This window comes from Penicillium arizonense (genome assembly GCF_001773325.1).
Source record: "Penicillium arizonense strain CBS 141311 chromosome Unknown PENARI_contig003, whole genome shotgun sequence".
Taxonomy (NCBI): Eukaryota; Fungi; Ascomycota; class Eurotiomycetes; order Eurotiales; family Aspergillaceae; genus Penicillium; species Penicillium arizonense.
Window position 1 is genome coordinate 2139209 of NW_019173280.1, and position 22920 is coordinate 2162128.

General features: G+C 48.3%; 9 protein-coding genes across 9 annotated transcripts; 6 read left to right on the top strand and 3 right to left on the bottom strand.

Moving 5' to 3' along the window:
* Positions 1-124: 124 nt before the first annotated feature.
* las21 (mannose-ethanolamine phosphotransferase LAS21) lies at positions 125-3009 on the top strand (the record flags this gene model as incomplete). Its single annotated transcript, XM_022628774.1, has 7 exons — positions 125-318; positions 369-413; positions 464-752; positions 811-938; positions 989-1359; positions 1418-2404; positions 2468-3009. 7 exons carry the CDS (start codon positions 125-127, stop codon positions 3007-3009), a joined length of 2556 nt encoding a protein of 851 aa, XP_022491814.1.
* Positions 3010-3115: 106 nt separating this feature from the next.
* On the bottom strand, positions 3116-3686 carry PENARI_c003G01999 (uncharacterized protein; the record flags this gene model as incomplete). Its single annotated transcript, XM_022628139.1, has 2 exons — positions 3116-3449; positions 3505-3686. 2 exons carry the CDS (start codon positions 3684-3686, stop codon positions 3116-3118), a joined length of 516 nt encoding a protein of 171 aa, XP_022491588.1.
* Positions 3687-4112: 426 nt separating this feature from the next.
* Positions 4113-6948, bottom strand: PENARI_c003G05822 (putative meiosis protein MEI2; the record flags this gene model as incomplete). Its single annotated transcript, XM_022628404.1, has 14 exons — positions 4113-4333; positions 4384-4486; positions 4541-4620; positions 4674-4717; positions 4779-4807; positions 4861-4878; positions 4940-4970; positions 5043-5061; positions 5116-5182; positions 5275-5310; positions 5367-5579; positions 5923-6213; positions 6268-6763; positions 6821-6948. 14 exons carry the CDS (start codon positions 6946-6948, stop codon positions 4113-4115), a joined length of 1776 nt encoding a protein of 591 aa, XP_022491996.1.
* Positions 6949-8190: 1242 nt separating this feature from the next.
* On the top strand, positions 8191-10939 carry PENARI_c003G02728 (Rab GTPase-binding exocyst subunit SEC15; the record flags this gene model as incomplete). The annotated part of the gene is made up of 9 exons (XM_022628183.1): positions 8191-8238; positions 8291-9283; positions 9354-9485; positions 9541-9642; positions 9692-9801; positions 9858-9993; positions 10050-10499; positions 10554-10804; positions 10861-10939. 9 exons carry the CDS (start codon positions 8191-8193, stop codon positions 10937-10939), a joined length of 2301 nt encoding a protein of 766 aa, XP_022491334.1.
* A 2409-nt stretch (positions 10940-13348) lies between these two features.
* Positions 13349-14229, top strand: PENARI_c003G01646 (Fcf2 domain-containing protein; the record flags this gene model as incomplete). Its single annotated transcript, XM_022628109.1, has 2 exons — positions 13349-13636; positions 13855-14229. The coding sequence occupies 2 exons, from the start codon at positions 13349-13351 to the stop codon at positions 14227-14229; spliced, it is 663 nt and encodes a 220-aa protein (XP_022492099.1).
* Positions 14230-14414: 185 nt separating this feature from the next.
* Positions 14415-15684, bottom strand: PENARI_c003G04128 (purine-nucleoside phosphorylase; the record flags this gene model as incomplete). The annotated part of the gene is made up of 6 exons (XM_022628278.1): positions 14415-14459; positions 14521-14800; positions 14858-15060; positions 15240-15315; positions 15363-15441; positions 15489-15684. 6 exons carry the CDS (start codon positions 15682-15684, stop codon positions 14415-14417), a joined length of 879 nt encoding a protein of 292 aa, XP_022491562.1.
* Positions 15685-16339: 655 nt separating this feature from the next.
* Positions 16340-19242, top strand: PENARI_c003G07167 (uncharacterized protein; the record flags this gene model as incomplete). Its single annotated transcript, XM_022628505.1, has 10 exons — positions 16340-16393; positions 16447-16637; positions 16694-16738; positions 16803-17227; positions 17289-17437; positions 18051-18281; positions 18331-18411; positions 18462-18577; positions 18625-18743; positions 18794-19242. The coding sequence occupies 10 exons, from the start codon at positions 16340-16342 to the stop codon at positions 19240-19242; spliced, it is 1860 nt and encodes a 619-aa protein (XP_022491966.1).
* Positions 19243-19806: 564 nt separating this feature from the next.
* Positions 19807-21351, top strand: PENARI_c003G00309 (pepsin-like aspartic protease; the record flags this gene model as incomplete). The annotated part of the gene is made up of 3 exons (XM_022628019.1): positions 19807-19986; positions 20038-20356; positions 20411-21351. 3 exons carry the CDS (start codon positions 19807-19809, stop codon positions 21349-21351), a joined length of 1440 nt encoding a protein of 479 aa, XP_022491672.1.
* Positions 21352-21633: 282 nt separating this feature from the next.
* On the top strand, positions 21634-22773 carry PENARI_c003G12333 (N5-glutamine methyltransferase family protein; the record flags this gene model as incomplete). The annotated part of the gene is made up of 2 exons (XM_022628853.1): positions 21634-21926; positions 21975-22773. 2 exons carry the CDS (start codon positions 21634-21636, stop codon positions 22771-22773), a joined length of 1092 nt encoding a protein of 363 aa, XP_022491536.1.
* Positions 22774-22920: the final 147 nt, after the last annotated feature.

Below are 22920 nucleotides of genomic sequence, written 5' to 3' on the forward strand. Positions count from 1 at the left end.
GTGTGGGGATGCCCGTCGATCGTAAACACAATTCTGCCCCCCTTTGGACATTTATGTCCTTTCGACTCGGTGTTCTTTAGTTCTTTGGTGTCTGTGTTTACTGCCTTGACGCAGCAAATTGGCAATGGTGGGCTTCCGCAGTTGGGCGACTGTAATCGCCAATCTGTTGGTGCCCGTGGGCATACTGACCTTCTCCTCCGGGTTCTTCCCATATAAACCGTTGATTCCTGGACTAGCGACCTTTGAAGAGGGGGATGAGCATGCAGCACCGGCAGTGTTTGAGAAGGTCATTTTCATGGTGGTTGATGCATTGCGGAGGTACGACCGGTATTGAACACCAATATTGTATGGAGCTAATGTGATATCAGTGACTTTGTATATTCAAATGACTCCGGATTCTCGTTTACACAAAGGTCAGAGCCATACACCGTGATCAGAGAATAAGTAACTGAACCAAACATAGCTTGATCCGATCTGGTGCTGCGTTACCATTTACGGCCTATGCGGGCTCTCCAACTGTTACAATGCCTCGCTTGAAAGCCATAACCACCGGCTCAGTTCCATCTTTCTTAGATGTGATTCTAAACATTGCAGAGTCAGACACTTCATCAACCTTGGCGTTCCAAGACACATGGTTGGCGCAGTTGAAAGCAAGAGGGGAACGACTGGTGATGTACGGGGACGACACCTGGCTCAAACTCTTCCCTGGGATGTTTGATCGGGCTGATGGGACCACGAGCTTCTTCGTGTCGGTCAGTTGTACTCTCTCTAGGTCTTGCAACCTTAGTATTGAAGCTGAAATCCTTACAGGACTTCACCGAAGTAGACCATAATGTGACTCGGCATGTTCCTACCGAGCTCGCTCAGAGTGATTGGTCTGCTTTGATCATGCATTACTTGGGATTGGATCATATAGGCCATAAGGCGGGCCCCAAAAGGTATCTGCCAATCCTCACGCCTTTGTACCTGATCACTAACCCATTATCAGTTCCTTCATGATACCGAAACAGCAGGAGATGGATTCCGTGGTGACAGAGATATATACCGCGATGCAAAACGAGCAACATCTTCGATCTACGCTTTTCGTCTTGTGTGGAGACCACGGCATGAATGATGCTGGAAACCACGGCGGGTCCTCAGCCGGAGAGACTTCACCTGCCTTGGTCTTTATTTCGCCAAAATTCGAGGCTTTGAGTGGCCGGAGAGAAAGCCCAGTGGAACCATTTGATGATTTGCAATACTATCGGACAGTTGAGCAAGCAGACATCACTCCGACATTAGCGGGACTTCTTGGGCTCCCCATTCCTTTGAATAGCTTAGGTATATTCATCCCTGAGTTCTTGGAGATGTGGGAACATGGTATGCACTTGATTATCATACACAGGCTAGAAAGTGACCCAGGCTGACTCGGACATAGGCTCTCAGAAACTTCAGATTCTAAATCAAAATGCCAAACAGCTGCTGAACACTCTCAAGACAACATTTCCTGGGACGAAATTTGGTCCCGAGGGCATCGAATCTTGTGCCTCTGGGGCCGAATCAGGCATTGAGGCTGCTCAATGTGCATGGGCTCGAATTCAGGAACTCATTTCTGATGGTGCTGACCCCGAGGATTCCTATTCCACCATTGGTCCGATTTTGTTACAGTTCTCAGAGGTTGCCCAGGACATCATGAGTCGCACTGCGAGCAATTACAATATCTACAGGCTTTGCCTAGGCCTGTTTGTCACTGGAATTGCTGTTTTGGCTGTTCTTCCATTCACCTACGCAGAATGCAAACGGCACATATCTTCCGGATTGTTTCTGGTATTCATGGTCATCACCTATGGGCTCATGATGTTTGCAAGCAGCTATGTGGAAGAAGAGCAACAGTTTTGGTATTGGATATGTTCCGGGTGGACTTTTTACTTACATGTCAGATCGGAGTCTGCAAGATCGGACTCACACAAACGGACTCAATCACTAACGTTCTGGTCCGGAAATGGCAACATGATTGTATTTGCGATTACGCAGAGACTCCTTCGACGGTGGAACCAAACAGGACAAAAGTTTGCGGCCGAGCCTGATATTGCTCGCACATTCTTCCCACGCAATCCTGATATCTTCTGGGGCCTTCTCATACTCGCTTATGCAGATGCCGGTATTCATCTTCTCCGGAATCTACCAGTATCTGGACTGCCACAGCTAGGTGCATTGCTTCTTGCCGTCTTGGCCTTTACATTCAAGTTGCACTTTGTGGCATCGGAGTCCCCCGAACTTCTTGATGGGACTTTTATCTCCCAGCTTGTGGAGAAATGGCCTTACAGCCTCTCATTGGTCTTACACGCCAGAATTGTCTTCTATGGGATAGGTGTTGTCATTCTGTTGGCACTCTTGACAGGGATGACAGCAAGAGCGACCCGAAGTAAGCTTTGTGAACCCCAAACTCCCGTGAACCTGGCTTTACATGACTGATCTGAATCTGCAGCGTCCCACCACACTATCCATGAAGCTTTGCACATCTTCTTAATGACACAGTCTCGGGCCACGAATGTCCCATTGTTCTTGATCTTTCGAGTGCAGGCCAGCATTATCTCTGCAATGAACCTCACGGGAAACGAAGTAACGATCACGACCTTGATCTTCCAGTACATGACATTCTTTGCATTTGGCGGCTCAAATGCAATCTCTTCGGTGGACCTTGCCAGTGCCTACAATGGCGTCGGCAGCTACAGCGTGATACTCGTGGGTGTTCTCACCTTTGTGAGTAACTGGGCGGGCCCTATCTGGTGGGCTTCACAAAGCCATCGTCTTCGGCCGAAGAGGCCCGAGCAAGATCATCTGACATTGCTGACCTTTCACATTGCTATGTCGTTGGCCTCTGTCATGGCTGCCTGCACTGCGCTACGGACCCATCTCTTCATTTGGACCGTCTTCTCCCCCAAGTATCTCTACAGTATGGCATGGGCCACTGCCAATCATGTTGGCGTGAATATACTTGGTGAACTCTTGTTCTCTGTATCTCGATAGTGACATAAATCATAAGTTGATATCGCATGCATGCTTCATAAAAATACAAGTCTTGGGCAATTAAACTCCCCCCAACCAAACGTAACTGTACAGGATATAAGACCATTTAAAACAAACCGTTGAATAAATCATCAATAGCATTCTTCTTCTTCTTCGACTTCTTGGACTTTGCTCGTTTCAAATCAGTCTCTGCGGGCTCGGGTACTGACTCAGGTCGAGATATCTTGACTGGCTTGACGAGAGGTGCTTCGTCAACGCGGATCACTCGTTCCCCGAGATCTTCCTTGGCGACAGGGCCTGTCTTCTTGCGCCTAATTGCCCCGGGCTGAGTCTTCAGTTCCTGACTGATTCCGGTCACTTTGGACAGTCGCGCCAACGTAGCTAGGAGCACGACCCCAAGTGAAGAGAACCGGTTGTCAGCAACAACCGTGGAAAATGCCCTGGATAAATGTCAGTGCGAGATTTGGGAAAAGGGAAATGCCAGGCAATGCGTACACATAGCATCGCGGGACGATGTGAACGAGGTGAGCTTGCGCGCCCGATCGGGCGAGATCCAGGGTGGCGCGCTTTAAGACCGACAGCCATTTCCACCACTTTGCGCCATGGTGTTGATTCTTGTTACGATGAAAGATCAAATGGAGTATTGAGTGGATGGCCAGGATTTCTTGGGAGTCCATGGCTTTGCCAAGGAGACAAAATCTGAGAGGAAAAGTCTTCCCGCCCCGACTACGTACCCTACGTTTTTTGAACTGGTATTATCTTTTCCCTTTTTTTGGCAGATAAGTTCAATTCTCATAAAAACAAAGTACTCAGTGGGTGCAAACGTATATTCTACGTCAGAAGATAAAACCCTCTCCTCCAGGTTCCACGACAGAATATCATATCCCGGACGCTCTCAACCAAATCCTTCAGTTTGCATTCGAATTTAACTCCGCCTTCCTGTGCTTCAGGGAGACTTCGTTGTCTGACTGCTTGTTTTGTTGAGATTTTCGAGTGTTTTTGTGTTTTGTCCTTTTTCTTTCGTTTCTGTTTCAATAGTGTTGGCCATGCTGCAGGTTGCCGACGTGGACCGGAGGCACGAGCCTCAGTGCTGGGCAGAATAATTACTCGTCCTCTGTCTTGATGGAACGATCATCATCAAGTTGCATGGGAGAGCTGAAATCATCATCACTGTTCAGCATGGCTTGTCCAACTGATCCTCGGGGAGTTCGAAGGAAGGGTCGAGACCGGAGGTTTTGACTGAAGGACTGCGCGCGAGCTCGGGGACGACTGCGACTGCCACTAACTGGAGTAGCGACATCTCGGGCACGAGGAGCAAAGAGGCCTGTACAAGGGTCAATTCAAGTTCAGAGGTCAAAGGAAGAGAGGCCTTACCTTGCTGGGTAGTACTGGCAACCGAGCGACGAAGTTTGCTGGCATCATTCGGAGGTGGGAATTGTGCCTCGGTTCCGGAACGAGGTCCGCCAATGTGGAATAACTGCAATTCATATAAATTAGCACCGGTAACAAGTCAAGGTGGATTGCAACTCACACGAGGGCGTTCATTGGCAGGACGGGTCATCACATTGCTGTTGCGGAACTTGGCAACGAGCACATCCTTTCCTTGGAGAGCTAATGAAGTTTGTCAAATAACCTTTCTTGTCAGCCAGGGAGGGAATACAAACTGGCATAAGAGATCTCTGCCTTCTTCTCGGAAAGACAATCGGGCCTTTAATTACCATTAAGTCAGCGAGCATGCACTGGTTGGAATCAGATGGGAGCAAACAAACCAGGTCTTGCCCTGACGAGCCAACATGAGCTAAGAGGAGGAGTATGGTAAGCAGATGTCATGAATTGAATTGTAGTACTCACGTCAACAATATCAATTGCCTGGGAAATGTTAGCCTAGTACCAGAGACCAGCACAGGTGGAGAGGAGGGGAAGGACCTACATCTCCAAAGTTGACAAAGGCGTAACCGACGCTGGAAGGCAAAGGTGAGTATGTGTTCGAAAAAAAGACCCTAGCCGAAAGAACATGAGTATCTCGGACTTACTTGCAGCCATGATTGAAATCTGGTAGTCATAAGTTAGTAGCTAACCAAGAGAAACGCCGTTGATATCACTTACCCATGCGCAGATAGAGGAAGTCATATTTTCCGAAGCTTGATTCATCCAGGATATTCTTAAGCTCGTCCTGTTGGGAGAACACTTGTTCAGTATTTGTGGCTGGCCAAAAAAAAAGAAGAAAGAAAAGAAAGGAAGAAGACGGGGAGAGAAAATGCATACCGAAGTAATCTTGTTGGGAATATTTCTGATCATAATCTGCAAGGAGGAATATATTAAAATCATCCTCGAGTCTGATGAGAGGAAGAACTCACTGTGCTGCGGACGTCCATGCCCCGGTGAATGAGGTCCATATCGATCTTGTTTTCGCCATTGGAGCTTTCCTTGCTCGGAGAGGTATCGCTGCTCGAGGAAACAAAGTCCGGAGTCAATGGAACATGTTGGGAGCTCACGCTGGGGGTTCGAGGGTGGAAACCCCGGTTGGTCTCATCCTGTGGACGGTTGAAGGAAGCATAGAATGTAAGATACTAAATAAGAACAAAATTAGTATCGTACTTTCGAGACGTATTGATTGCATCAAGAAAGATGGGAGAAAAGGAAACATGGGAGAAAAGGAAACATGGGAGAAAAGGAAACATGGGAGCAAAGGAAACATGGGAGCAAAGGAAACATGGGAGCAAAGGAAACATGGGAGCAAAGGGGATATGAGCGCAAACGATAAACAAAAGATCAAACCTCATATTTGAACCCTTTAAGACAGGCAAAAGCGTAAGAAGTATGGCGTGTGCTGTAAAATTCGACTCTATACTTCTGAGCTACCGATCCGCTTTCGGAGAGCCGAAACAATCGCACATCGCCAAGAGAACGAACTAGACGCTCCACCAGATCATGATAATCTTCGGTCAGGCGGTTACCGTTAGCGCGAACAGTTACCATAAGTATGCCATCGTTCGTGTTTGAGGTGCTAGGGATGTCGAATTCATTGGTGAGATTCGCAATATCTTGAGCTGAGGCAGGATCCACAACCCATTCAGGATGAATGTATCTGAGTCGGTGAATAGAACGTGTCACGTCACGGAGATCGGCAAACAGAACTGAAAATCGGCCTTGGGTCTGGAGGTCTCTGAGATAAACACTGTCGACGGAAGGGTAATCCCCAGGCTTCAAAATGTCAGCATTGGTTCATTGAATGATTAACCTTGCTTTGCAACTCACAAGAAAGTGCTCCAGCACCGACCAATGAGTAGAGTTGGTAGGAACACCGTTGACGATGAAGCCACGCTGATTGTCAGTGGCCAACGAAGGGAGAACGGGGGGAGGCAGGCCATTCAGAATATGAGCCAAGCCCTGACTAGGGGCGCTGGTGTTCCTTGGGAAAGGCGACACTGGATCAAGTCCAGCAGGTTGATCAGCAGAGGCAGCCAACAAACGGGTCAAGAAGTCCGGGTTTAGCGGGCTGGGCAAGTCCACTCGAGACGGCGAGTAGGCTGGACGGCCAGCGTGGGTAGGCGAGTACAGAGGCTGAGGATTGTACTTAGTATGAGCCAATGAGTGCTGGGTTTGCGCAGGCGAATATTGAGATGGAGGCGGGATACTAAAAGCCGGAGCAGGGAGTGCAGACATAGAAGCACCACGAGAATGAGACAGGCCAGTGCCCGGGGCAGACATTCCTGGTGAGAAAATTCTCTGGGGCCAACCGCCACATGGGTCGCTAAAAAGAGGTTAGTATTCAGAGCTGGACATAACAATTGATCTTGAAGCCTCTTACGCAGACCGAAGAGTCGACATTCCAGGGAATGCGATCGGGGTTCGTTGAGAGGCAGCCTCAACAGTATTGGGACTGAAGGCCGCGAGTTGGTCCGAAGACGAACTCTGAGTGGAGTGCGGATCAGACATGCTGTCCGTAAGCTCAGATCTGTTCCCAACAAGGTTAGCATCGTCAAATATAGTAAGGAAAAATTGAGCATGGTTGTTCGTCTTTTTTTGAAGCAGTGACATATGATGTGATGGATGATGTAGAGCTCGAACAGGCTTCACAAACTTCCGCGTATTCGGGAAGTATCAAGGTAGACATATCATGTTGAAATGAGAGAACAGGTCAAACAAGAAGCTCGAAAATCTCGTAAGTTTCTGCGTAGGAAGTGACGAGGTTTCGAGGAGTTTAACCACGGGGCAAAGGCCAAAGCCACGGGGTAAGCCGACAAAGGTAAAAACGACAAGACATAAAATGCTTTGAGAGAAAACGAAGAACCTGAACAACTTACTAGCTTTGAATATCAAGATAAAAGTTCGAATGGAAAGATAAGACGAGTCAAAAGCGTGAGTTATCGACGAGGGAAGAAATTGTCAAGCCTTCCGTGGACTTTATATATTGTCCGCGTTAAGACAAAAGCTATTCGACCGACGACTCATCGACGACTCATCTTGAGCCCTCGACGATTCATCCCAACACTTTGCCCTGACTCCGCCGCGACACTCTAGGCAATACCCTTGGCAACAGGCAATTGATTTGGCCAATCATGGTAATGGATATTTGGTGACTAGCTAGTGCTGCACAGATCGGCTTGGATATCATGACACTCGGCGAAACTGATCATCTAAACCAGTGCTACTGGTACAAAATCCAACCATGCTTTACAACACAAAGTTGTAAAAGTTCTGTATATCACTGTACCAAAAGTCAGTTCAAATAATCAGATATAAGCTTGAATGAAATTATCTATCAGCAAAGCTAGGATTATCACCTTATGGGTTCCAGGGCTCATTTGTTTGGGTTCCTGTAAAATTGGCAGGGGACAGAAAGGGCAGCAGAAACAACCTGCACGTGCTCCATTAGTGTTATGATATATTATCAATCATGAGTGCCATATACCAACCATTCACAATTGGCATCATCTTCACAGCAAGTATATACTTCGAAGTATAGATGTCGTTGCGCAAGGTTCACGCTAGTGACCTGCTAGTCTTGATTTGATTAGCGTGTTGAATGCGGTCAACTCTGTTGTTGGCAGAGAACCAGACCGCCCGAGGACGTCAGACCTCCCCCAGAATATCAGCCTTGAATCTATCTATCTACAAGCTCAGCACCGTGCGAATTTGAACTTGGATCTTGGATTTCCCGGGATATGAAGCCAAGCCATGGCGCCGTTGGCTCCAGTGCTCAATGAGCCACACGTCCTGAACCAGGTAAGAGCCAGCATGCTGTTCGTTAGACTGACGATTGACCCCTCGCCCCTAGATTATTATCTCACCCTCTGACACGGACTACCTCGACCAACTCATCCCTTCGATTCGGGATTACAGCGTCGGTAACCGCACCCCTCAGCTTCTGCAGTCACTTTCCAGATTCGCTGGCGACAAGGAATCTGAGATAGAGAGTATCTGCAACACAAATCACCAGGAGTTTGTCTCATCTGTCAATTCACTGCTTCGTATTCGGGAGGGCACTGTGAGCTTAACGGGAGAGATTCTGGACTTAAACCAGTCCATCCAAACCAGCACTGAGCGCTTGGCCGAACAGAAGAAAGCTTTGGTGGAGTCCCGAGGCCACCGACAGAATATTGACGAGACGTTTCGTGCCATCCAAGACTGCTTGGAAGTTCTGCGCCTAGCGAATCAAGTCCATGATCTTTTGGCAAAGAAGAACCACTATGCAGCGCTCCGGGCGCTGGAAGAATTACAAAATGTCCATCTGAAGGGGGTAACACAATACAAGATCGCAGTCATGATCCAGCGTTCGGTTCCAGCAACGCAAAGAGCCATTGCAGAGGCAGTGATGTCAGACCTCAATACCTGGCTGTACCGGATTCGGGAAATGTCCCAATATCTCGGCGAAATTGCCCTTTTCCACACGGATCAGCGCAAATCAAGGCAAAAGCAAAGGGCAGAGAAGATCCCTTACCTCGAGCAATTCAACTTGAACTCTGCGATAGAACTAGTATCCGATGAGGATGAGGAATATGATTTGCTCCAGAACGAAGACCTACAAGTTGACTTCACACCGCTGTTCGAGTGCCTACATATCCACCAGTCCCTGGGTCATATGGATAAATTTCGAACAGAGTACGCAACTACCCGCCGGAGGCAAAAGGACCTGTTGCTTCCGTCTTCCGTTACCCTAATGGATGAGGATGGCTCCAGTCTGCACAATCTCCTAGAGGAGATGGCTGGGTTTGCCATTGTTGAGCGGGCCACGATGAAAAGAGCACCAGACCTCAGATCATCCGTTGATGTAAGTGACATGTCCTTCCCCTCTAACCTACTCCCTCGCCAATATTAATCTAACATGTATACCAAATCAGATTGATGAGTTGTGGGATTCAATGTGCCAAGCGGCTGTGAAATTGATATCGAAAGCACTTCCCGAAGTCGATAATGCTGAAATCATCATCGACATCAAGAACCTGATTGCTTTGTTCATGCAGACCATGAACGTTGGTAACCCCCCTGGGCAAACTTAAGCTCGCATATCTGACATCTTTTAAATAGACGTGGAACTTTTCTGTGCGTGTCTTTGAGGACTTTACATTGAAGCTCTTCGAAAAATATGCCGAGCTTCTCAAGAAAAGATTCAGTGACGACTTTCAGGAGGTAAGACCAGCTGTCTGCACTATTTAGTCAGTTATACTGACGCTGCCAGGTTGTTACAACGGATGACTACATGCCTATGCCTATACAAACTCCAGAAGAACTTGAAAAGGTGCTCAATGTGAGCTGGTACAACCCAGGCAAATCGCGCGAGGAAGAAGTGTACGTTTTGTAGTCCGTACCGGTTGATCTTCATCTGTGGCTGACTGATGTTTTAGGTTCCCCTGCATATTGCCATTCTCCCGAATGTATCCACTCTGCTGCATTGATATCCGTAACTTTTTGAACCAGTTCTATTACTTCGCCAACGATAGTTTCGCGAACACAAATGTGATCGATGAGACATTGAAAAATGTAAGTCTGTGAAAGAACAAAAGTCAGGATGAAGAAGTTTGATGCTGAGTCCACAGGATTTGGATGACCTCCTTTCACACAGAGTCTGTGACACCTTAGTGGAGCGTCTTTCGTCGCAATATCTCGGTCAAATTGTTCAAATCCTCATTAACCTGGAACACTTTGAGGCGGCTTGTCGCGAATTGGAACTCCTTCTGGCAGCAGCTCGGTCACAAAACTCCACGGGTACCTCGATTGCTCTGAGGGCCACGGAGAAGTTCAGGAGTAATAAGAAGGCTGCTGAGAAGCGCATCTTCGAGGTTGTCAATTCCAAGATCGACGACCTTATTGAGACAGCGGAATACGAATGGATGTCCCCTACACCTCCTACCGAGCCCAGCAATTACATGCAGACCTTGACTCGATTCCTTTCAAATATCATGAACTCGACACTGTTGGGTCTACCGACTGAGATCAAAGAACTCATTTACTTTGACGCCCTCAGCCATGCCGCTAATATGATCCTGGTGTGTTATTGTATCCTCATCACCGAAACAAGGTTTTGCTGACTGGCCAACTAGGCACAACCACTCTCACCGGACGTGAGGAAAATCAATCCCAACGGAGTGGCAGCATTGGCCAAGGATGTTGAATATCTGGCTCAGTTTGTTGACAGTTTGAATGTTCCAATCCTTCGGGAAAATCTCGACGAACTGCAGCAAACGGTGCAATTGATGCAAGCGGATAATGCGGATGAATTCTATGATAGTTCTACGAGAAACAAGAAATATGGACGTGTTGATGCCATGCAGGGTCCCATCCTGCTTGAGAAGTACGTTACCATGTTGCGTCTCACTCTTCAGATATTTGCTGACTTGCTACAACTAGGCTCACTCGCACTGTCCAAGCACCCACCAAGGTGGATAAGTTTGCGACGCTTTCTTCACGGTTCAAGAAAACTGGTTGAGTATCTTGCTTCAACGGAGGAAGTCTCTGTCAAAGAACATGGGGAATACAGCAATGCAGATGAAATCATATCATGCCTGAAACTGGACCTTTCCCTTTCAAAGAAGCAATGTACATCCTAGGTGTCTTGAAATGAATATTTGCAAGATAGCTATCTTAAATGTAGACATTTCTGTTTCGTAGGTTGGTACCATGAATTTAAAGGCATAAAGCACAGTGAATGTAATCTCGAAGCTGGAAGAAAGGGAAAAAAGCATTCAGTATCGTGAAACCCCAATCACCTTCATTCTCTAGTGGGATATTATGCTTGCCCCAATATGTAACAGACAAGGCGTAGCCAGGTGAATACGGCGGCTGCTAGGCTTCGCCTGACGAGACAAAGCTTTTATACACACAGACAGTCCGCAATTGAAAAGAACAGATCGCCAGCGAGAGGATTTGGTTCTGCACCCGACTGAGGGCTCCACCGTACCTTTTGCCCGGTGAGAAAGGAAGAGAGAGAAAAAGAAACAATAAAGGCCCAGTATTCGCCTCAAAACGCGCATGAACTATTAAAATGACGAAATAGAGAATGCATTCATGTAACACTCACTTGAGAGCCATTAGTCTGTGCGCTGAAGAGAAGCATGAGGGTTATATAGGTACATACCTGCTGAGGAGGTAGATGCGGGTAGGCATACATCCCCTCGAACATTTGGGACTGGGGTTGTCCATATGCCGCAGTCGGGTCTGGTTGAACAGTACCTGGATACATAGCAGCCTGTGGGCGGTACTCCTGCTCTTGAAGAGAGTGCTGACCAAGGGTGCCGTAGTCCGCAGGGCCCATGTGCTGGTGTGGTTGCACGCCATGAGGAGCCGATGGCAGTTGACCAGGAGCGGCAGATGGACCAGGAGCGGTAGCAGCTTGACTTGACCGTTTGGCATGAGAAGTTGCCTCTTCCCGAGGCACAATGTCAATCAAAAAGTCAAACATATCCGATTTGGAGAGTGCGGCAGCAATGTCTGAGCGCTGCAGGGTGCGACGCTTGTTATCTTCGGCATGGATCCAGGCACGCATTGTCAATTCAGTGATGAAGATATCGCAGCCCTTGGCAAACAAGATTGGCGCCTCTGCGGAGATCATCTTAACCTCCGGGTCCGCTTTCATCACCTTCTTGATGCGAGCCAGCGGCAATTGGTGGATCTTGTAGTCATGGTTGTCTGACTCCAGGTGATTGATGACATGTTGCCAGTAGGTCGTGAGGATATCGCGAGCGGTTCCCTGGAGACCTTGGTTCACCTAGTTCTGATAAGTATCAAAGCTCGACATCCATTGGGCCCAATAACTTACGTTGGCCCAAGTACCAGTGTACAACTCGGCAACTGGCGCATAGCCTTGCGCTGAAAGCTGTAAATATAAGTTAGCTGCTGTCCAGCCCGGGATGCTTCGCGTGATCATGGAAGATAAGCCGCGTGCGGCTCAAAGTGGTGAACATACCGCTGCACTGGCCCCTATAATTCATGAGAAGTCAGTACCTATTTAAACTCTCGTGTCCAAGTGACTGAAACCAAGCTAGCTGATTCTTCATGGAACCCGTCGCGCAATGATCATGTTGGGACCTAATTACCGTAGTGACCCCCATTCCTGATATCATAGACAGGCTGCTGCTGCGGCTGCCTGCCCTGCTGCCCAGCGCCTTGAGGAGCTGGTTCCATGGCGAATTATCTCTTTGTGATCAAGTGATATCGGCGTCTTGAGGCCAACGCAAGTTAGGCAGCCACGGTGAAGCGGAGGAATGCGACGCGTGACCGGGAGGAGACGTGGGGCGTTTAGGGAATCGAAGATTGCAAAACCGAGGGGGAAATGAGCGCCGCTATATGGTCAACAGAGAGAACATTCAATATCCTCAAAGACAAGTGGACTGTTGTGTCGAGGCGCGTAGGGTGCCAAGCATGGAGGTGCTCAGCTGTCTGACGTTTCCGGGGGCCCCCTCCGCGTATTTAGTTGGATACGTTTGTACATCTACATAGGGCCGAATAGGCAGTTTTTATGTCTGATTTCTTATTTGGTTTGAAGGAAGTGATTTAACGCGACACTCAAAAGTACAGGTAAGCAGTAACATTTGTATACATTGTTATACCTAGACCTTACTGGTGATTGCTCCGAGGCTTTCCTACAGCTGTATCGCGAGTACATCAGACAGAGGTACTAGTACTTACTTTTTACCCTTAGACACAGGCCAACTCTTTGTATCTGATACTTAGTACCGAGTTCCCTCTTCTCACGTGAGGTCCACTGTCGCACTAAGCAGAAATTTCTCATAAACGTTTGTCCGGTCCCGAGAAGCAACAAGCAAAGCTAGAAAAATATAAATTCCCTCCGCTCACCTTACCTCCTCGAGTTTCTTGCTATCCTCCCTGATCAGTAGGGATGGCAGACTCAACAGACATCCACCAGGATGTGGATCTGACTGATGATCAGATCCAGCAGCTTCTGCTTGAAGCAGAGACCCGATTGCAAGGTCCCGGTGCTGTGAGCACCACCGTCGACGATCTTACAGCTCTCAGGATTCCCAAATTATCAGCCGGGTCTTCCTTTGAGCCATATGTTAAGCAGGGGGATGATGTTGCTACTGTCGAAAAAGCAAAGATCACCGACCCAAAGCAGAAGGCGTTGTCCAACACACTCCACACCGTTGGAACCAAGAAATCAAATAAAGTGAGTCTACCAGTCACCCCACCTCTGTTTCCCCCGTGCTATGAGGAAAATTATCCCAACGCAAAGCGCTTGATGCAGCGTAACCAGTCCGTCTTGGGCTGTGCTGCACTAGTGAGAGCTTCATTTTCATAGTTACTCTGAGCACTCATCACAACTACTATCTCTTTTTTGGTGTATCATGTTTTAGACCAAACGCTGACATTCTTCACCTTTGATAGGATAAGCCGACTGCTGGACCTGAGTGGTTCAACCTCCCGAAGACAGAAATGACACCAGAGCTGAAGAGAGATCTGCAACTTATCCGGATGCGCTCTGTGCTTGATGCTAAGCGACACTACAAGAAGGACAATGGCAGAGCGAAAGCGCCGGAGTTTTCTCAAGTCGGAACCATTATTCAGGGCCCGACTGAATTCTTCAGTAGTCGCATTGCCAAGAAGGATCGCAAGAAGAACTTTGTTGAGGAGACCCTCGCAGTCGAGCGCGGCAACAAACGCTTCCAGTCCAAGTACAGAGACATCCAAGCCACGAAGACAAGCGGTAAAAAGGCTTTTTACAAGGACCTGCAGGCAAAGAGAAGTCGGAAAAACAAGTGAAATTTCCATTTCTGCCCTCTTTACAATATGCCAGGAATAACCATTTGACCCTGGCCATTCCAGTATTCTGGACTTGGTTCGTCATCCCTTGATGTATTCATATGACTGGCCACCCGTCGCATTTGTGGGCGCACAGGCATCTATGTGCTTGAACGTCTATGTGCCTGAACGTCTATGTGCGCCTCTTAAGCTTGCTCAAAGGCATTAACCAGGGATTGGACAACCAATTTCTAACTCGATGTCAGCTTGTGCTACCTGGCATTAGGGCTACAGTGCAGTGATCTCTCTTACCTGCATATCAAGGGCTGCCGCACGGCCAGCCTCCAGGACTTCTTCATGGCCTGCCTTGCCCTCTTCCAGTATGGCAGTCAGCTCATCTGCTGCTTTGCCCTGGAGAAGATCTTCATCTCCCCTAGGAACAGGAGACAACACGGCTTTGTTGGTGACTAGACTGAAGGCAAGCAGTCGGAGGCCACAATGCCTGGCGACGACAATCTCAGGTACTGTGGACATGCCGACCACATCGGCCCCGAGCATTCGAAGCATTCGGCTCTCGGCTCTCGTTTCGTAACTTGAGGCCATCAGAAACCAAATTTCAGGGATTGAAACATTTCAGGAGTCTACTTACGTGGGGCCTCCGACGAATGCATATACACCCTCGTGCAACTTTCTGCTGCTTTCTGGGGATATGACTGTCTTCCATGCTTGATGCACATGGCGACGCAGCTCAAGGTCATAAGCGTCAGACAAGGGCGGGAAACGTACTCCAAACTCTTCCTCGTTGGGTCCCCTCAGTGGGTGGGTTCCTGCCAATCCCGCTAGGAACAGGTGCTGTAAATCAGTGTTAGCAATTTCCCGCAATAGCTTAGGCAAGGGTTTCTTGCATCATTCAGCAAAACCAAATCTCCCACGGAGTAATCAGAATTAAGGCCTCCGGCCGCATTCGTCACTGTCATACATCATAAAAATTTGTTTTCCCATGACAGTAGAGTCATGTATAACTCACGGACAACCGTATCAACTCCCAACTGCTTGAACACGCGAATTGGAAATGCCACTTGATCAATCGAGTGCCCCTCATAGTAACTAGGTCAAGGTCAGCAGTGGCAAGCAGACAGATTGTAGGAGCTTACTGGGCACGGCCAACCATCAACACTGCAGGGATTTTCTGGCCAAGGAACCCAAAGACCAGTTTCCCAGCATGTCCAGCAACTGTGATATGTTAAAATCACCGTCCCGGTTAAAGGAAGGCAACTAACCTGTTGAGCGTGGGAAATGAGGAATAGATCCGTAGTCATATTCAGCTCGTAGCTCAGTGTGAATCGTATCTGCGAGTCCTCCTAGTCCTGAACCACATACAATTGCGACCTGCGGCTTTTGCAGGCCTTCTGGCAAGGTATTTCTGAGATGGGCAACTGCTTCGTTGGCCCGCTGGAACGAGGACAGGTCTGCCATTCTTGCTATGGTCAGGTCAAATGTCAAAAATATAGAAAGAATAGCGTAGTTCTGTTCGGGTAAGAGGTGCGGAGTCACATGGTCCCATTCGCTTGGCGGGGCTCAAACGGACTGTGATAACAGATATTTCATATGAATGGCTTTGGTTCTACGGCATTTGCAGTCTAAGTAAGTCGACTGAAGCTATGTACTTGGAAGAGATGCAGTGTGTGCTGTCTATGAAAGTGCTATATATTCTGATCTTATCTGGGACGACGGGCTCGTCGGTGTGAATAGCATAATTATAGAAACAGTATATCGTAATAAGAGATAGGATACTGGTGAACTCTCCAATCTACATCAAAGTGTGTGATTTTGTAAGATTCCTGTGCTGCTACGCAGTCTAACTGGGAGTATATATAGAGAGACCGCGACGGAGTACATTTAGGGGTTTTTTTGGCCACAGTAGAGAAAGTAGAGAAATTGAACCCGACAAAAGTGCATTATATGCACAGCTTGGATTCTACATCCATGAACTCAGCAAATCAATACTCTACACAAAGCCTTAGGAAGATAGTCTGTACTGTAGTCTCTATAGCGATCCTCACCGCCTTAGGTCACTCCCGAAAAAACCCATCGCCAACAACAACGGATCTTCCTTAATTTACGATTAACTATGTTCTCATATCAAGCGTCGCGCTCCTTACTTGGAGTGGGCAAGCGCCTCAGGGTATGCGATTGTCCCAATTGTCTATCGGTACTACGCTGACAACTCCTGGACAGGTGTCTGTGCCATTCCGCTCTCTATCATCCCCAACCCAGACTCCGCCGGAGCAAGAGAAGACACCCGTAGCAGACCCAACGCCAACCCCTACACCAGCTGCTCCCGTGGAAGCCTCGCCCAAGCAAGCCACCCCTGCGGCACCCGCTAAAGCAGCCCCTGCTGCTACAACCCCCGCGGCTGACACTGCGACGTAAGACATGCAAGTCTGGATGATTTGGCTTGTTGGCTGATGAAGAATTGTTACAGATCAGCCAAAGATAACGAATCCTCCGAACCACGCGTGAAGGAATGGTGAGTGTTGGAGATGGATGACTCGAAGCCAATTGGTAAAGGCCATAGCTTACAATGTCGCTAGGGCTGAACGGTTAGGAGCATTCGGCGAGGAAAGCCGACTGCCGCGAAGTGTGCAAGCGATATACCTACGGCCGCTCCGGAGGAAGGCAGAACACGGTCTTCCTGTTTGCGATCTTCAATTGCGATCCTACAGTGTCCGCAATGTCGAGTTCTTCGCAGACTTCGCTATCCGTGCCGCTTACTACCTCAACCTCCCCGTGTCCGGACCTGTGCCTCTCCCTCGCATCGTCGAACGCTGGACTGTACCCCGAAGCAACTTTGTGCACAAGAAAAGCCAGGAGAACTTTGAAAGAATCACCCTTCGCCGACTGATACAGATCAAGGATGGAAACCCGCAAGCCGTGCAAGCCTGGCTTGCTTTCCTCCGGAAGCACGCTTTCTACGGTGTCGGTATGAAGGCAAATGTGTGGGAGAATGAGAGTCTTGGTATGTCACTCTTATTGTATTTCTCTAGTGATCGGGATACTAATCATCAATTCCACATCAGATGTTGCCAGGGATATGGATACCTCTCTTTCCGAGGTCGAAGAGTCTCTTCGTCCTCACCTCGCACAATTCGGCCAGCGGAAGGACAACTCGGCTCCGGGTACAATATTCGACACCCTGGACAGCGAGCGGTTTGCAGAGCGCAAGAACGTATAGATGGCAGGGTAATCTACAGCTCAATTCATATACCCGTGAACATCTAGACTCGATGCCTTTTGCTGCATGCTCTGTGTCTCCTTTTGATTCAAAAGCTCTGATATGGGCCACATGTACTTTATTGTTTTACTATCCTATTCGACCCCAGATGCATAATGGGAGTTCACATAGTTTACATATTTTGAAGATCTCCAAGTCTCACAACCTTGTCTCCGTGAGACCTAGCCTTATCTAACTTGGAATACTGATGTAAATGGAAATATTGCGAGATATGCAACCATAAAAAAATAAAAAGCAACTGGCAGTCTTAAGTGTAAACGAGGTAATGTATGATATCAATCACGTGACGTATCGTGTTTTTTCCAGGACCATCGGGGGCTACTGAATTGCGAAATATTGCACTTGGGAATTCCAATTCACATCTGTTCATATTTTGAAGATGTGTGCCAATGCAATTCGCCATGGATTTACCTCATCTAGGTCCCTAGGTGGGAAACATACTCATGTCCCAAGCGGGCTCTCCCTTCTCCCAAGGAGATGTCACCGATGGAACAGCTCAAGCCCCAAATCCCCAGCCAAGGAGCCCGTTATATTTTCTGGAATCCAGCCAACTGGAGTTCCGCACCTGGGAAATTACCTTGGAGCCCTCAATGAATGGGTGAAACTTCAGCAAAACGCAACCGAAGGAACCAGGCTGTTTTTCTCTATTGTTGACCTCCATGCATTGACGGTGCCGCAAGACGCAGCCGAATTGAAGAAATGGAGAAAAGAGGCATTTGCAACATTACTTGCCGTGGGGCTGGACCCTAAGCGCTCTACGATATTCTACCAGTCTGCCGTAAGTTGTCAAGAGCCAGCCGATCAGAAGTTACATTGACTAGTAACAGGTACCAGCTCACACAGAATTAATGTGGATTCTAAGCACAGTGGCTTCTATGGGGTATCTGTCGCGTATGACACAGTGGAAGGTAATTCATCATGCTTTTATACACTCTGGCCATTGATTGACGTCTTCCAGACCAAACTACAGCTGCCAGAAGATGCCACGCTTGATGACCAGACAGCACGAGCACAGCTGCGACTTGGACTTTTCTCGTATCCGGTGCTCCAGGCTGCGGATATTCTTATACACAGGTAGGCCACTCATTTGTCATTGTCCATTCTCTGCTAATGACCACCAGAGCGACTCATGTCCCTGTCGGGGAAGACCAGAGACAGCACCTGGAATTCTCCAGATATACTGCTAACAGTTTCAACCACCTTTATGGCCCCATATTCCCTATCCCAGAGGCATTGATATGTAAGAAAATAACCTTCGCGCGAGTATGAACACGCAACTAACTAAACCAGCCCCTGCCAAACGGGTGATGTCCCTTAAGGAACCGACATCCAAGATGTCCAAATCACACGCTGACGAGCGATCCCGAATCATTCTCACCGATTCCCCAGATGTCATCCGCAAGAAGGTCAAGGTTGCCCTGACGGATTCGGAACCGTCTATCACATATGAACCTGCCCGTCGGCCCGGAGTATCCAACTTGATTGAAATCCTCAGCCACTTTGAGGGTGTATCATGCGAGGATATTGCCACTGAATATCACAGCGCCAGCCTCCGATCGCTCAAGGAGCATGTTGGTGACCGAATTGCCTTCCATCTTCAGGAGATTCGAGAGCGATACGTTGGGCTCATGGACGACAAGACCGGCTACCTGGAATCTGTCGCAGAGGATGGAGCCGAAGCCGCGCGTGCCAACGCCCGGGTGACCATGAGGCAAATCCGTGATGCGATGGGCCTGTAGGCTATAACATATGTATAATAGTATACAATAACATAGTTGCCTTACGAAGTACCTGTGCCGACAGCCCCAAAAGTGGTTCGGACATAAAGAGTGGCGTTGCGAAGCCGAACGAGGCTGGGGCAGTGGAGCGTCATCCATCCGCGTCATCCTTTTCGTGTTCCCCACTTGCATGCGACTTTTTTTTTTAACTTTCTTAATTATTATTTAGAGATATACAGAGTATTCAGAGTATTCTGTAGATTGAGTGGGGTTCCAAAGACAAGAGATCATGAACCTGTGTATAGTGTACAGTGTAGCGTGTAGCGTGTAGTATATACATTAGTCTGTATCAAGCGTCAGATCTATAGTCAACTCGGATCTCGCGGGTACGAGGTCACATCGTAGACTAGTGACGACAACGCCTTACCCGTTATAGGAAACGTGTACATAAAATCGCATGCTCTGGTCCACTCTTGGTGAATCCGTGAATCCCATCGGATATCATTTCTTTCCTTTCCTTTTCTTCCTCGAATTCATCTTTGGAGATCTTCACACCTTCAGATCTCTCACATTCTTGGATCGACAATGAAGCACACATGGATCTTATTGGCCAGCCTTATGCCAGCCTGGGGCTTGACGCTGTACCAGCGCGACAATCCTGCTGTGGTGCAAATGGACATTCAGCGTAAAGATGTTGTTGATCCAGTCACCAGGGATCGGAGGAGAAAGCGTTCTTCAACTGTCACTCAATCTTTAGATAATGAGGTATGACATGTGCGAACATCTCAATATCTCACCGCTAATGTGTCTGCCCAGGAAACGTTATACTATTGTAATATCACTCTGGGTACTCCCGAACAGAGCTTGCGTCTCGTCATCGACACGGGAAGCAGTGATCTATGGTGCAATACCCCAAATTCGACCCTTTGCGAGTCCTCTGCCGATGCCTGCCGCTCATCTGGCACTTACGACTCGAGTTCATCTTCTTCATATTCCTTCGTGTCGTCAGACTTCAACATTAGCTATGCCGATGGGTCCGGAGCCGCCGGTGACTATGTGAGCGATACCCTCACTATCGGACAAACCACTATCAAGGACTTCCAGTTTGGTGTTGGTTTTTCCTCCGGCTCTTCACGTGAGTGATATTCTGTCGAAGTTCAGTGGTCACACGGCTAATCAGTTTGTTCAGAGGGTGTACTAGGCATTGGGTATGCTTCAAATGAAGTGCAGGTTGGCACTAACGGGGTCTCGGCTTATGCCAACCTTCCCAAAGCAATGGTCCAGAATGGTGTGATCAAATCCAGTGCATACAGTCTCTGGCTGAATGATCTGGATGCGAGCACAGGCTCCATTCTGTTCGGCGGAGTCAACACCGCGAAATTCCACGGCACGCTACAGACCCTGCCCATTGAGAAGGTCGGTGGACAGTACTCTGAATTTATCATTGCCCTCACTGGACTTGGCCTCCAGAACTCGTCGGGTCATCACGCCTACTCCTCGAGTGCACTCCCTGCAGGCGTGCTCCTGGATTCAGGAAGCTCCCTCACATATCTCCCAGACGCCCTTGTTGAGGATATCTATAGCGACTTGCAGGTTACTTACGAGTCCTCCAGTGGAATTGGCTATATTGAATGTAGTATGGCCTCGAGGGATGTCAATATCTCCTACACATTCTCGTCCCCAACGATTACCGTGGGACTTAACGAGTTGATTATTGACGTGGGTGATCTCTTCTTCCGCAACGGCCAGCGAGCATGTGTCTTTGGTATTGTTCCTGCAGGAAGCAGTACCTCGGTTTTGGGAGACACTTTCCTGCGGAGTGCCTACGTGGTGTACGACTTGGCTAACAACGAGATCTCTCTTGCCAACACTAACTTCAACTCCACCGAGAATAACGTCTTGGAAATCGGAACTGGCACAGATTCGGTTCCTAGTGCTACCGCAGTTGCGAATGCAGTGACTACCGCGCCTATCGGTGGTTCAGGGGCTCGCATTGGAGGTCCAGATGGAGGATCAGGCATCTTCACCACAATCTCTGAGACTGGCAATTGGGCTGTGCCAAAGGCGACCGCTATGCCAAAGCATCTGGCTTTTGGAATTGCCGGCGCTGGAGCTCTGCTGGCCCTGTAAAAGATCTGCTTATGGACCCATTTGTTTAGATGTTTGATTTTGTTGCATTTTGTGGTGTATTTGGAGTCCGACTGGCTATACCTGGATTTATTTCTTGTTTATCCCATTAGTATGTGTTATGAAATGAAGACTATTTAAAAAGTATCCAATCCAAAGGACATCTGGGCATGTGGCAGATAGTTGACGTGATGCAGTCACTTTATACTTCGGGTGACCCGCATCTCTTGGCACAAAAGCTGATTTGACACCTGTGGTCAGCTCGATCTATCCCCAGTTTCCAAAATGCCTCGTATACCGTTTTCTATGATATTAAAGGCTCACCAAGAGAACCACCTGCTTCCTCTACTTCTCAAAGAATGTCGTACTATCGATTCTGCTCGCAATGAGCTTCGCTGGTTACGCGAACAGGCAGTTCGCGATAGCAAGTCGCTTTCAAGATCCAGGTCCGGATGGAGGACTCGATTAAGATCTATGTGTCAACTGCGATCCAGAGGATATCCTCTGCAATATATCCTGGGAGACCAACCTTTTGGTGATCTGGAAATCCTCTGCAAAAAGGGTGTCTTGATTCCCAGGTATGTCCACATTTCTCAAACAGCGATACTTATCACTAACTTCGCTAGGCCAGAGACTGAATCATATACATACCAGGCGGCCAAGTTAGTCCGCCAGATGGCCCTGGATTCTAGTGACAAGTCAAGACCACCTAGCAACGCCAGACCCCTGCGTGTAATTGATCTTTGCACAGGCACAGGGTGCATACCACTTCTGCTGCACGCATTACTTGCACCTCATTTCCAAAAACTGTCAATTACAGGGATAGACATCAGCCCCTTAGCATTGAGTCTGGCGCAGAAGAACCTCGAGCATAACCTGCAACTGGGTCAATTGACATCCCGCGCATCAACGGATATCCATTTCCACCGCGGCAATGTCCTGGGGAATGGCAGTGATGACTCAATACTATCGATCGACTCAATCCTCCAACCCTATTACCTGGAATCGGGTTCCTCACTTGCAGATCAAACTGGCGGCTGCGATCTCTTAATATCCAACCCACCTTACATATCCCAGAGTGAATTCGGAAACGGGACCACTGCACGCAGTGTAAGGCTCTTTGAGCCCAAGATGGCACTTGTGCCTCCATCATTGGTCACTGGAGATGAACACGGCAGGCCTGAGGACATTTTCTATCACCGTATTCTCGCTCTGGCGCTCAAGTTGAGGGCTAAGATTACCGTCCTGGAGTGTGGGGATATCGTCCAAGCCAAGCGGGTTGTTGCTCTTTCTGAAACACTTGCCTCTATGGAGTCGGGTCAATTCAGTGCAGAAGTCTGGCCAAGTTGTGAGCGTGACTTGCTTGAGAATGGGTTCCATGCCACTGATGGCTCGCGGGGTGTGATTATTCGGAGATTGCCTTAGGGTTCTCTGGGCTTGTTACATAGCTATGCACTATAATATGTTCCAAAGACCGAGTCGATGTATTTAGTTGCATGTCTTGTTTCATAGTTCACATATAGTATACATTGACACCCTGCCATGGCCACATGAATCCGCCACACGGAGGAA